The sequence below is a fragment of the Zonotrichia leucophrys genome, chromosome 2, assembly GCF_028769735.1.
Source record: "Zonotrichia leucophrys gambelii isolate GWCS_2022_RI chromosome 2, RI_Zleu_2.0, whole genome shotgun sequence".
Taxonomy (NCBI): domain Eukaryota; kingdom Metazoa; phylum Chordata; class Aves; order Passeriformes; family Passerellidae; genus Zonotrichia; species Zonotrichia leucophrys.
This window is the reverse complement of record NC_088171.1, coordinates 17709087-17723591: the sequence shown is the minus strand read 5'-3', so window position 1 is coordinate 17723591 and position 14505 is coordinate 17709087. Positions and strand designations below refer to the sequence as shown.

General features: G+C 37.1%; 1 protein-coding gene across 6 annotated transcripts in view; it reads left to right on the top strand.

Moving 5' to 3' along the window:
• The window catches only part of MYO3A (myosin IIIA), a 137176-nt gene that overhangs the window by 84595 nt on the left and 38076 nt on the right, over positions 1–14505 (top strand). For all 6 annotated transcript variants that reach the window (XM_064704088.1, XM_064704084.1, XM_064704085.1 and 3 more), the window contains 6 exons: positions 480–682; positions 2479–2577; positions 2676–2790; positions 6235–6361; positions 7095–7305; positions 9156–9303. In XM_064704088.1, the coding sequence (XP_064560158.1) occupies positions 480–682; positions 2479–2577; positions 2676–2790; positions 6235–6361; positions 7095–7305; positions 9156–9303 (903 nt within the window). The remainder of the gene's footprint in view (positions 1–479; positions 683–2478; positions 2578–2675; positions 2791–6234; positions 6362–7094; positions 7306–9155; positions 9304–14505) is intronic.

Here is a 14505-nt window from a genome sequence, read left to right as displayed (position 1 = left end):
CCATAACTGTCTAAATAAAATGCCATTTTTAGCATGCCCGAGGTGAGATGAAAGCAAGCTAATGGATTGGTAGGGTGCAGTGGAGCAGTAACCAGATACTAACAAGGATCCTAAAAGCAGATTGGCCATCTCAGAGCCACAAAACCACAGAAACCATAGAAATTAATTTATAGTATTGTTATCATTATGTGTGTTATTTCTTCCAGACAGCCATAGTTCTGAGGATTGCTATATTCTGACAGATTTCATTTATATATATATTTTTATATATATATATATATACACACATATATCTACGTACATATATATCTATATGTATATATATGCTTTTTTCTCCATATAATTATAATTTCCATGGGAATAGCTGCCCTGATTATGTCACACTTCACAATACCAATGAGAAGATTAAAGGAGCACCTAAAAATGCATTAATTTGAATAATCGCTGATAATTTGAAACAATGTCTTTTTCATATCCAGGCTAATAACAGGACTCTGCAGGAGAAGATTCTCCAGGTGAACAACCTTGTAGAAGCATTTGGGAATGCAGGCACTATCATCAATGATAATTCAAGCAGATTTGGAAAATATTTGGAAATGAAATTCACTTGTGGGGGCACTGTAGTAGGAGCTCAGATTTCAGAGTACCTCCTTGAAAAATCCAGAGTTGTCCACCAGGCAGTGTAAGTATGAAAGTTGTATTTGACCTCTTTTGGGGGTTACAGAGTAGGCCTATGATGCAGGAAATCACCTTGGTTGAAAACATAAAGATGAATGAGGTACCTGGATGTTTTTCCTTAAAAGTTGTATATGAATAGCTTATGAATCTGTAAACTAGCTGAAAACTACTCCAGATTTTTTTTTCCTTGCCTCCTGAGTTATTTAAACAAATCTTTTAAAAATGCCCATGTGCTACATAAAATAAGAATGTGCCAAGAATTAAAAACTTCCTAATAGTTCAGGTATACATTTCATTGTGGGATTTTGGAGTATTGTGTAAAGTGTACCACTTGGACTTACTTCCTTTAAATTTCCTGTAGTATTGCAGCTTATTTATTTCTTTGGTTGTTTTCTATTTCGGAGCATCGAGTAGGATTTGTTTATAGAGCAGTATGGGTCAAAGATCCCTGCCAAGAAGGACTTGGAGGTGCTGGTGGATGAGAGGCTGGACATGACCCAGCCGTGGGCACTCCCAGCCCAGAGAGCCAAACCTGCACTGGGCTGCATCAAAAGCAGCCTGGGCAGCTGCTTAGGGGGGAATCTGTCCCCATACCCTGCTCTGGTGAGACCCCACCTGCAATGCTGCATCCAGCTCTGGGGTCCCCACTACAGGAAATATCTGGACCTGTTGGAGAAATTCCATAGAAGGCCACCAAGATTATTAAATTGATGGAACACCTCTGCCACAAGGAATGGATGAGAAAATTTGGATTGTTCAGCCTGGACAAGGGAAGGCTTTGGAGTGACCAAATTGCTGCCTTCCACCTGAAAGAAGCCTGCAAGAAAGATGGATAGAGACTATTTTGCAAGAACATGTAGTGACAGGATAAGGGGCAATAGATTTAAATTGAGAGAGAGCAGGTTTAGATTAGATTTTAGAAAGAAATTCTTAAGTGTGAGGGTGGTGAGACACTGAAACAAGTTGCCCAGAGAAGCTGAGGATGCCTCATCCCTGGAAGTGTTCACAGCCAGGCTGGATGGGTCTCTGAGCAACCCAGTCTAGTGAAAGGTGTCCCTGCCCATGACGAGGAAGTTGAAAGTAGATGATCCTTAGAGTCCCTCCCAGCCCAAGCCATTCTATGGTTCTATGATCTAATGGTTCCCCTGAGACATAGACCTAAGCTCATGCACAAATCAGAGGTTTGAACGCAATTCTTTTTTGCCTTTCAGTAGTGACTGACTTGGGCATCTCAGGGCTCAGTCATGGTTGCAATTTTTCACCTTGTTTTTTCTCATGAGGAGCACAGGAACCTTGAATATGTAATAAACCTCTGCCCTAGGCTTGGTCATATAGCTTCTAGGCAAAGCATGACAAGTCATAAGGCCCTTGTGCTGAATGTCTGATTCTTGGTTCAGGACTAAAAGACACAACAGACCTGCTGCATTCAGTGAACCAAAAGCGTATACCTCTCACACAGTCAGAAGGTTTTTTAAGATAACTGGAGTTAAGCAGCCATTCAATGTGGGTGGGTGAGGAATGTGCAAGATCTCGTAGAGGATCTACCAACTGCATCAAGGGCAGAGCAGCACTGAGCTGCTTTAGCACTGAGCAGCTGCCCTGGCAGTGTCAGGACAAACACAAAATGGCATGAAAAGGGTGTTCACAGGAAGTTCTGTAATAAAGCTTCTTTCAGAGTCCTCTGTCACTTTGTGCAAATCTTGCCTGCTGTTAAAATAACATTTAGTCATAGTATGCGTGTAACTCATAAATGTAACATGGTTATATTACTAAATCAGTTTGTTGTTTCTGTTGTTTCAGAGGAGAGAAAAATTTCCATATTTTTTATTATATTTATGCTGGTCTCGCAGAAAAGAAAAAACTGGCACATTATAAACTGCCAGAATATAGACCTCCCAGGTAATGCAGGTTTTTTTTGCATCAATTGATTACTAAGAAACACGGTGTTGAATTCTCAGCCTTGTTTACATTCTAACTGTATCCATCAACTCTTTCAGATATCTGCAAAATGACCATTTCAGAATAGTGCAAGATTTCATGAACAATAGCTTTTATAAGTCTCAGTTTGAATTAATAGAACAGTGCTTCAAAGTCATAGGTTTTACACTGGAGGTGAGTGCTGATAACCCTTTTCGTTTGTGAACTTCACCAGCTACCTTAATCAGGAAAAGCTTGTATGAAGCATTCAAATCTCCCTTGTTCCTTTAGCATATTGTGTTTGTGTTTAGCATGTGTTTGTGTTTTAGGATCTTGCATGGTCAACTTACTGTTATGTAGTAACATTTAAATTTTTAAGGTTTCAAGGCATTGGTAAACCAATAAAATTTTATTAGCCAACATGGCTTTGAAATCACTGAACACAGCATAGCTGAGTAATTTGGGGAGGGGGGAGATTTTAACAAATTTAATGCATAGGAAATTATGTTGTAACTGTTTATTAGCCAATAATTTTAGGCCTGTGAGTATGAGCCTCATCTCAGTTTTAAGAGGAGGTCCATGGTGAGAGTTTTAAAAATTCATTGAGCTGATCTGAGTATTGATGAACTCAATACATTTTCACAACTCCGGGGATAAAGTTGATTGAAGTTCTTAAATCCTTTTGGAGATGAATCTCATCACTAAACAGTAACTGAACCCATTTTTTCTTTACGATCTCATATCATTGCTCAGCTAGCTATTAAACCCCCCTCCTCAGTCTGTCTTTGGTACAATTAGAATTAAAAAAGGACTGGATTTATAAAGGAAAAAAATCCCATTCTGTGACCAAGTTTTGCCTTACAAGAAGTGGTGCATCACAGGTGTCATTTATCTCTGACTTTATTTATAAAAAAATAAAAAGTAGAGGTATTAATAAAAAAATAAATAGTAGAGGTATGAACCATACTGTATCTGTGAAATATAGCACTAGTGCTTCAGAATGGATGTATGTTTTCATTTCTCTGACAAAACTGTATGTGGTAAGAAGCTTTTCACAGAAAATTGCTCACTTCAGTTGACTGTTTCTGGCTTCCCTCAATGTAAATATTTGAAATAGCTAGCAGAACAAATGTATTCACCTATTTTGTTCCTCTAGAGTCACTTTCCATTAGGTTGTAGTAGCAATGGCATTCACAGTCTCTTTCTCCTCTACATGTTATTCACAGCTGCATTTAGTAATATCACACCTTTACTATCACATCCTTTCACTTGTGCTTTCACCTTTCCAGAAGCAGCATGAAAGGACATTCATGGTTCAGCACTGATAGCAGTTTTGTCACAGCACCAGAGACCTTGCTAAGTCCTAATTTAAAGCATGAAAAGCAGAAAGTCTGTTTTTGTTTCCAGCTCTTTTGTTCACTTGGATGGGTGGAAACAATAATCTTGATCATCCAAAAGAGGCCTTCCACGTACATTGAAGATGCAGTTAGAACCAGGTCACTGGCTGCATTGTGCAGTTCTAGCATGGATCTTCACTTGATTAACTCAGCAAGCCACTGGGAGCTGAATCTGTGAAGAATTATCTACCTGTAGAACCCTGCAGTTTCAGAAGCAGGCTGAGTGTCATAGGCAATCTGCTTGTGGCTACTTGTGAGCCCCAGCCATGTCAGCCTGCCCTGAATCCTCTGAATGAACCTGTCTGAGGCTGTGCTTGCAGGAGTGAAGGAAGAGTCTTCTTTCCCCACTGAGGTTCTGATATCAGATACGTGTGCAACGACAATTTTTTTCAGTGAAAAAAATATCCTGTAGGACATTGAATTCCTTTCCTAAATTCACTTTTAGTAATGCAGCCTTAAGATTTGACATTCATCTCAGTGCACAGAGGAACTTCTATATAAGCACGTTCAGTGTTTTATTAGCAGAAAGCCATGGACAGAAAAAAATCTTGAGTTAAAACTGAGACCTAAACAAAGCTTTATTTCTTTGAAATTTGCTTTTAACTGACTGACAGGCTTTAAAAGTAACTACTGTCAGTACTCCCTGTCTTAAAATCACAGTTTTATTTCCGGCGGCACAGCAAAATTAGTAAGAAAGGACTGCCTGAGGGGAACAATAATTATGTTGTATGAGACAGATCAAGCCAGATTTCAAGCACACTGGAAAAGGGCAGAAAAATGTCAGCATTTATACATATTGTACAGCATGATGGCAGAAGTTAAGCTATCCATTTCTTTGCATTTCAACTGTGTCCTTAAGCTTAAAATGAAAATGAGTACTTAATCCTAAGTAAACTGTGTGCCAATTATCCTCAGCATAATTTTTTAGAGTGAGCTTATCCAGTGTGTCTTGCTGTCACTGGAATCACTATTTATTAACTGCTAGATTAACTTCTGAAAGTGTTGAAAACAAGCTCAAGTATTCTAAAGCAATTAGAGATTTTATCTGAGTAAATGATGCCTGACATGGTACCAACAAAGTATGGAATAATATGGATAAAATGCTATGAAATTATAAAAAGTTCAAAGTTATAAAATACCAATCAGATTTTCAAAACTACTTCTTATAAAACTGCTACAAAAGTTTTCAACCTGCTATTTATAAATTATACCATTACTGTGTGCCTCAAAACACACAGTGTTACAGACTACTAGTCTGCTTTACTGGTACACCTAGAGTTTTCTGAGTAAAAAACACTCAGATCTCAGATAATGATAAACCTTCACCACTCAGATGAAAATTTGCAGTTAAAATCTAAGTCCAACCTGCAATGAAAGCATTATTTTACTAACTTCAAATATTATTTGAAATTTATGTATTTGTGTATAGGCACTTAATTTACTGACTATATCACTTCACTGTCCAGAGTAACAACAGCCTTTTTCATGAGAAAGTCCCTTTTCACAGAATCACAGAATTAACTAGGTTGGAAAAGACCTTTGAGATCATCAAGTCCAACCTATAACCTAACACCACCTTACCAACTAAACCATGGCAGAACCTCCTAAATAATTTTAAATCTAAATTTGTTTAAGCAAAGTCCATATTAAGATGCTTTGGTGAGTTCCTAACTTATATTTTGAAGGATAAATGGCTTTGTCAAATCAGAGATGTGAGGCCTCACTCTTCTCCCAGTGAAACTTTTTCTGATGAGATTGGTGGGAGATGATATAGACCTATTATTTGGAGTACCTTGTTTCCATGATGCAAGAAACATCAATACAGGGGTTTTTTTCTACTTTTTGTTGATCTAGGTATTAGATCTTTAGACATGTTTGCCCCTGCAGATACAGTGAAGAGCAGCTATAAATAACCTCGGAATTCTTTCTGAGTAAGGGGGCATGCACACCACTGTTTTTTATTTCCTTACTTCCTGTCAATCCTGTCCTGTCAACAAGTACAGAAGAGAGGTTAGGCTATGGTTTGTCTTATCCTCTTTGACTGTCTTACTCTTGAAAGATTTGGCTAAGTAGAGAATGGGAATAATTGCTGAGAGCAATTATTCTAGACTCTAGCACTCCTAGAAGAAGTGGGCACATGGCAGACAGCAGGAAACAACACACATGCATATGCCCATGGCACAAATCACAGAGACAAATTACCTGGCTGTTAAATATTGCATTTTTTTAATATAATTTTCAGGAACTTGGAAGTGTGTACAGTATCCTGGCTGCCATTTTAAATGTTGGTAACATTGAATTTTCTGCAGTAGTATCTGAACATATGATTGACAAGAGCAACATTTCCAATCCAGTAGCCCTTGAGAACTGTGAGTGGTTTTTTCTTGATTTAACATTGTTTTTCTTTAGTTTTTGTTGCAAATTTATTTTATTGTAAGAGGTATCAATGAAAACTGTATTCACATGGAAATTTTGCAAGAATAATTAAAAACTGAAGGTAGATTAATTCTAATCCCACCTGAATTCAAATGCAAAAAACAAAAAAAAATTTCAATGTTATGCATCTTATTTGACTAACCAGTTCACTGGCATACAGGAAACATGACTAATACTGCAGATGCCTGAAAAAAATCTTTGGAATTTTTCCAAGGTTATTTGAACATTTGATGGAGAACCTCATTAACACATTGAATAGTTTTTTCCCAGTTTCTTTCTCAGCTGCTCATTACTTGTTCCTCACATGTGACTGTGGAAATATGGCTCACTAATTCTTTGGAAGGGATTCCTTCCACTATAAGCTGCTAGGAGGTAGAGGAGGCAAAGGGGCAAAGGTTCTCCAGAAATTTGCTACACTTTCTCAGTAATTACACCTGGGGAGATAATGAAGTCTTCACGCTATCTTCTTGCATGTTTTCTTGCCATAGAAAAATATTGTGGAAAAGGGAAAGAAGCACCCCTTTTTTGGAGCAAAAGGAGAACAGCAGGGACTTGTATGAGTGGGTTGTAACTGAGAGGGGTATTCACACTTACAGCTTGGGTACTTCTTACATAGTCACCTGCCAAAAGCTGTCTCTGGGCTATGCCTGTGACATTCCTTCCCAGGTGCATCCCTGCTGTGTATTCAGGCAGATGAGCTGCAAGAGGCCCTCACCTCTCACTGTGTAGTGACTCGAGGAGAAACAATTATTCGTCCCAACACTGTGGAAAAAGCCACAGATGTCAGAGATGCCATGGCCAAAGCACTGTACGGGCGCCTTTTCAGCTGGATAGTCAATCGCATCAACACTCTACTCAAACCTGACAAACATTTAAGGTAAAAGAAGATTTTGTAGAATAAAGAGATATTCTTTCTGTGGTAATAATGTTGTCTTGCACTAGAGCATTTTGTGTAGTTAAGTTCTTTTCCTCTGCTGCTTTTTGGTTTATGACCTCACCATGTTGAAAATGGTTTGTTCTGTTCATAGTATATAGTGAAAATAAAGTAGATATGGTTGGAAAAGCACCTGGTGTTTTCCTGTTGATCTTTACTCATTTAACCTTTTTTTTTTCCTTTTGTATTTTAATCCTTTTAACTTCTAACCCTTTTTCTTTTGTATTTTTTTTCAGAGTAAACTTTTGCTATTCATCGTGTTGATTACATAGGTCAAATTCTGCTCTGATTTACACTGGTGCTGTTGCTTTTGTCACTGTTGTTATAAGCATGGTTTCATATATATGTGTGGGAATAGTTTTTAAACATATTTACTGGAGGTATTGTCCACTTTACCCTTAAAAGGTGACATTTTAAACACCATGTCAATAGCAAATAGCTTTGGTTTGCAGATCTGGATTTCCTGGATTTTTTCTTCTTAAACATTAGAGAACAGCCAAGGTTGCAATCCTAAAATTTGTCTAAACTTTTAAATATTTGGTTATAGCAGAGCAACAAAATAAACAGAATTTTAATCAGTAAGTGATAGGATAAAATCCATGAAGGATGGGGCAGCACTTCTAGCCTGTGTACCTCTCTCAGTTGTCTGTTACAGAGGCCTTTTCAAACTGAATACTTTCTTACTATGCTGGTGAAGAGGGAGAAAATTCAACCTGAAATGATGACTATAAAAAAACCCAAACAACTTTTGCTTGATTTTGTGGTAGTACAATAATTTGCATTTTCCATTTTTATGTAATTAGCTCTGAAAAAGGAATGGGGCAGATAAATTTTAGCAATCTATTCATCAAAAATGTAATTTTGAGACAGAATAAATAGTCACCAAATTCAGATCTCTCAACGATGAAACACTTCCTTTTTTGAGATGGGCTTCACAAAGACGTTTAAGTGCTATTCATGAGTGTCTTGAGGCTGATTCTTAACTTCTAATTTCCTAAATCTTTATTAAAAAATGGTTACAGCCCCTCAAAGAGGTTTTATAGAAAGAATGTGATTTATATTTTACTTGCCTAGAAAGGTCACTAATATCAGCCTCAGTTTGTTACAAAATTATATCATCTTAAGTTTTTGCTTCAGCAAATAAGTGTTAGAGCTTTTATATCTTATAAGTATATCTTATCATATCTTGAGTATGCCCTACTTAAAATATCAAAACAAAGTTTTTCCAGTGCTTCTCTGGAATTTAATTGGTAATTTAAATTCATACTACATCCCAGTGCATAAAGTAGCTATTTAGCTGCATAAAAGGTCTAGCTAGTCATTCTTTCTACTTTAATGTTAAACTAAGCAATTTTAATTGTTATGAGTAAGTAATATGAACAAATAATACTTAATGACAACAGTCTTTAATTTCAGGATGCTGGTGAGCAAAGCTTGTGTTATTCCAAGAGAAACAAAAAGAACTCCATGTTCTTTTTGTACTGTAGTCAGCTTTTTAGAATAATTACTTACAAATATTAGTGTAAAGATAAAATTGTAAATCCCCTATTCACTTGTCAGTTGACTTGGTTGTTGTGTATCTGGTCTGCATTGCAGTAATCTTTGAATTGATCTGCATTTATGTATTTCAAACTAACACTTATTGTAATTTTCAGAGAGATCAGGTTCAGCAAACCTTATCCTGTCTAACTGGTGTACAGATTTGGCCCATGATTTCCTTTTGTGAAATAGTAATGAAGCTGGTTAATGAAAAATAAAGATACAACAATGAAAAGTATATTTCATGTTTGCAGTGAAAATGATGACGGCTTGAATATTGGAATTCTCGACATCTTTGGTTTTGAGAATTTCAAAAAAAATTCTTTTGAACAACTGTGTATCAACATTGCCAATGAACAAATTCAATTCTACTTCAATCAGCATGTCTTTGCCTGGGAACAGGTATGTGTTGGTTATTTGGATGAAACTTTAGTATTACTAAACACATAAAACATAAAGCTTTCAGTATTACTGAATGTATAAAACCCTGTCTCAAGAAGCTACATTCTTTCTCCATGATAGCTTGTAAATAGCAGATCATAAAAAATGTTTTTTAAGTATGTTTTCCATGAAGCAGTGCTTGCTATTTGCAAGTAAAATGCCAACATAAAATGCATTAAACTTGAAATTTACAGTAACTAAGCAACATAACATTGTGCACTGTGATAATCTGATTGATGCAAATGCAATGTTGTTTTCTTGAGGAATAATGAGTGTTGTAATGTATGATTCTCTAGTAAAAAAGTAAAGGTGTGGTAACAAAATTTTGAAAGTGCAGCGTTCATAATAGTTTACTAATATGCTTAATGAACACTGAAATTCCATTATTAAAACCTGCAAATCTCACAATTATTTCTTTCTTGAGAAACTAGATCATGTCAGCTGTATAATGATGGATTTAATCTCAGTAATTTGCTTTAAAGCCGAGAAAAGGAATAGCATTGTAAATATAAAAGTTTATGAATTTGAAGAGGAGAGGGGAAAAAAACATCAAAAAATCATCTCAACTTTGTAAATAATTTCAGGAGAATTAAACCGACCACCTTTAAATCATTATTCCATATTGTTATTTGAAGAAATAACATTTTCAGGAGAACAAAAAGATCTTGCTGAAAATTTAAATATTTCAGAATTCTCTATAGCAGAACAATCAGAATTCAAACCATAGGTGAAATTATACTTTCGTTTTTTACTGAAATTATTGGTGGTTGTGATATATGTATGAAAATTCTCCTGAATTGTAATTTTAATTGTTCGTAGAAACAGAGTATTTTGTCAGTGTTAATCACTGTTTCTTTTAAGGCTGAGGCAGATACAGGTTTGGAATGTGTCCATGTATGCAGATGTGTATTTGCATGTACATGCATGTGCCAGTCTAGAGGTGTATATATTTATGTGTAATATGACAATATTTTGGCTCAACATGTTTTATCCTCTTCCCAATTATTTCAGGAAATGTTATCTTGCAGCCTTGTATCTTGTAGTTGTTTTTATAGAGTTATGTGCAAGATTACCGACACCGGTGTTTCCTTGGTTTTAATATCATCTAAAAGCCAGAGAAAATTTACTAGATCTACTGTAATTACTTGGGCATCTTCTTTCCAAAGTACACAAGTTCACAAAAGAAGGGCACTTGGATATTGCTGTTTCTAACAGCTGGGAGATGGAAATAGCACAGACTGCAGCACCAATATTTATTCCTGTCAGACCCAGGCACTGACCAGGTCCCATGGACTTGCATATGTCCACTTTGCTTCAATGTTCACTTACTTGATCCTCCCATGCTAAATTTAAGTCTTCCTTGCTCCAGACTTTTTCCTCTGGTCTCAGGGACCTGGGATTATCAGTCAAGACGAATGCAAAGAAGGTATTGAATATCTCAGCCTTTTCCATGTCATCCACAAACTTGTTCAGCAGCAGGACCACATTCTCCCTAGTTGCCTTTTGTTGCTGAGAGACCAGCCTTGGCATTCTTAGCCCTATTCCTGCACCCAAATAATATTTTAGTCTTCCTTCTCTTTTTTAATTAGAGTCAAGTTTAGTGTAATCTGCCTTTACTTGTTTCTAGGTATCCTATTTCAGAACTTTTTGGCCAGACCTATGTTATTGCAGAGGTTTGTGGTGTCACTGTGCAGTAGAAACAGTTTGCTCCTTTGTATGTGCTTTGCTGCACCATGGTCAGGGTGGTTATTCTGCTACTGAGCAAGTGGGGGGAAAAATGAACTTCTTATTTTGACAATATATAGTTTGCCCGTTTCTTCCTGTAGGTAGTTAGTACAACTACAGATTCTATAGAAGGGAAAGATAATCGCTATTTACAGAATCTCTAAGTACATCAATTTTACCCATTTCCATTCATTCTCTCACAGATTTCATGGACTCACAGATACATAAAATGCACCATGGTGTGGGTGGGTGGGTGTGTCTGTATTCAAATGGTCTTGCCAAGAAAATTTTTGAGTGACATATAGAATAATGAACAGCAGCTGGCAAGTCCCCATCATGTCTGTTAGGTTCTTCTTGCTGAAATAGCTTTTGGACATATCTTTTACAGCCTTTATCAGTGATTCTTTGCCTCAAACCCTTATTTACTTCAGCATCCATAACCTTTAGGCAAGGTCATTATCTGGCTTTACTTGTTTGGAACATATACATTTTTATGCCTACAGTCCATTTCCTTGGTGGGCTCATAAGAAAATTGTGTGTGATGTGCTATAACCTCACAGTCATGCTCCTGCTGTCAGGTTTAGAGGGTGTTCCACTCACTAACCCTCTGCACTGTGTTTTTGTGTAAGTGAAGGCCTTCTGTTCTTGATGTAAGGAACTCTTTCCTCAGTTTTATTGTTATGAACAAATGTTCTTCATTCAAATCACAGGCTATCACACAGCTATTCTTTTAAGACTATTTTTTCTGGTGCTTATATGCACATTCCTATTCATATTTCATTTATACCAGTCCTAATATTTCTATTGCGAGTGTCCGCATCCAGCCTTTAATACCAACCAGGTGACTGTCTACCTTAATGTACATCAAACCTCTACATCAGATTATATCAAACTTCATTATAGTGTCTTGTAGCAGTCTCCAAAGAGACGACAGGAGTGCAGAAGGAGCTATACAGATTAGATTCATGCAAGTGTGGGTGTAAATCTGCCCCTTTCAGAGATGGGAAATGAGAAATGTGTTATTCTGCATTACAACCCAATGGCACAGAAGGATTTGTGGTGTGATTCATAGTCATTATAAGACATCACTTTTCACTTATTCATTACATGGTTGTCCCAGTTTTACATCACAAAAACAGCTTTGAGAAAGCAGGTGGCTCCAGAATCTTTCCTGTTCACTGTAAGGACTCTGCTGTGTTAACTCTGCTGTTTAATTGTAAACTAAAATAAAATATATCACTGATGTAAAACAAACACTAGGATGACCTCTGCCACTTGCTGATGTGTCTTCCTGACTTTACAAATGATTTTATGTGCAAGGGTTTGTGTCTTAGAGTCTAAAAGAAAGAAGTTATGTTTACGAGAAGGCTGATGCCAGAAGTCGCCAAGATTTTTGTTGACTTTCCCTTAGCCCTGACTGTTGTGCTGCTGGAGCTGTCCTGTCACTGGGAGCCACTAGTGTCTCTCCACAGCCCCGTGCAGTGCCAGACAGACATGTCAGACTGCCCTGTGCTAGCTCAGAAATCTAACACAACACTGCATTGAACCCTGTAGATATACCCGAGAAAGGCTGAAGAATTTAAATACTTTTATACTTCCCTCAAGAGACATAAAATGTACAGGTACATTGTTTTTTCATTCCTCTCTCTGTTTTGCTCTGTTCAATATCATATCACTTGCAATTTGATGAAATTTCACAGATCTAGTGGGAAGCTGAGGCCTAATCAGTTGATTATAGTTTAGTTTGTCATTAACTCTTTGTTCACCTAGGAAGTAGTGATTATGCCATCAGAGAAGGTGAATCATATTTAGGCAACTTGACCAGTGAAGCCAAGTAGTAAATACATTCATAAAGCTGAATTGTACTTTCAGTGTTGCAGGTGAAATTGTTTTATCATTGTCAGTGGTCTCTTTTCTGTATCTGAATCTGAAAAGCATTCACAGTTTTGCTTTCATTGGAAGTCTGGCCCACAAAGAAAAAAAAAAAAAAAGGTCACAGTAGTGACAGGGATAGAAGAAAGGAACAGTGGTACTATCAGGTACTATCACAACCTGAGGCTCAGGGTGTCAGCTGGAGTGGAGTGTCTGTGGGCCAACATGGACAACTCAAGTCAAAATATGGAGAATTTCTTCTTTATTGTTGACTTAACATTTGCATTTAAGAATAAAGGCTTTTATGCCTGAATGCAATCGCCTTTCCCTAATTTAACAGAAAGACTGAAGTGGGTATATAGTTTAGGATAAAGATAGTGTAGATTCCCACTAGTTAATGGAGACAAATAGATATATCCCTATCTCTGCTGACTGGGGAGAGAATGTGGCCTCTCAGCTTAGTCACTGCTGTTTGTTTTGCCAGCACAAGGGTTTTATTTGGTCAGTATAAAGCAAAGCAGAATTTTTGGACCTTTAGTCCTGTCCTTCAAGGTGTTCCCCTTACATATTAGATACTGTTATGTGTTTCATTCAGCTCCATGATCTGCAGGTCACAATGTCCAGCAAAACAGCCTTCCTATTCCTTTCTCATTTGTCATTCCCCCATAAGAAGTAAAATGTTTAGCAGATAGCTAAAACATTTTGGAAAGTAGCAAGTTTGCTGTCAGTTGGAAGGATGATAATTTTTGCACTAAATGTATTTAATGTTTATTTTACATTCTCATGACAACTTAATCTTCTAGTTTCAGCTGGAAAAGGTTCCTTGTGAGTAAGTCTCTGGTGTCCCCATTTAAACCAAAGTGTCATCATAAAATGTTCTTGGTAAAATGGCATTACTTTATTAAACATGAAGACCATTTCCTAATGCATTTTGTAATTCTTTATTACCATTGAAACCAGGTGGTACAAGCTAATGTTACATAGTTTTGATCATAGGAAAGATACTAAGTAATACTAAGATGAGATGGGAGCCCAATTAATAGTGTAATTTAATTATTTCTTTTGACATCCCATCTACAGGAATACTTTCTAATAGATTATGCTTTAGAATTTCAAGAAGTAGCTATTTTGTGGAGCTTTCTTGTCACAAAACATCACAGGGGATTACAAAATCCTGTAGCTGATTCATCTTATTAATTCAAATAAGACCTGTTTCATTACAGTTTTATGATGTCCATCATTAAAGCTTTTATACTTGCTGCTTGTATCCTAATGATGTGGTTGAAACCAGCACTGCATCAGAAAATGTAGAACAGTATCATTTCTGAGTCATCTGTCACAATGGTGCCTGGCTTGGTCATCAGCTGTCCTTCAGGAGCCCATGGGAAGTGATGGAGTGAACTCCTTCATGTCCTGCTGGGGAGATGGCAGCATCACCAAAGCTGTCAGGGCTGACACCTGTCCAGTTGTGAGACACAAAGGACACAAACTCAGTGGTCACACACACTGCAGGCTTGGCGGTCAGGCCCTGTGTGCTGCCTGGGCAGGGAGGGGAGCAGGTGTTGC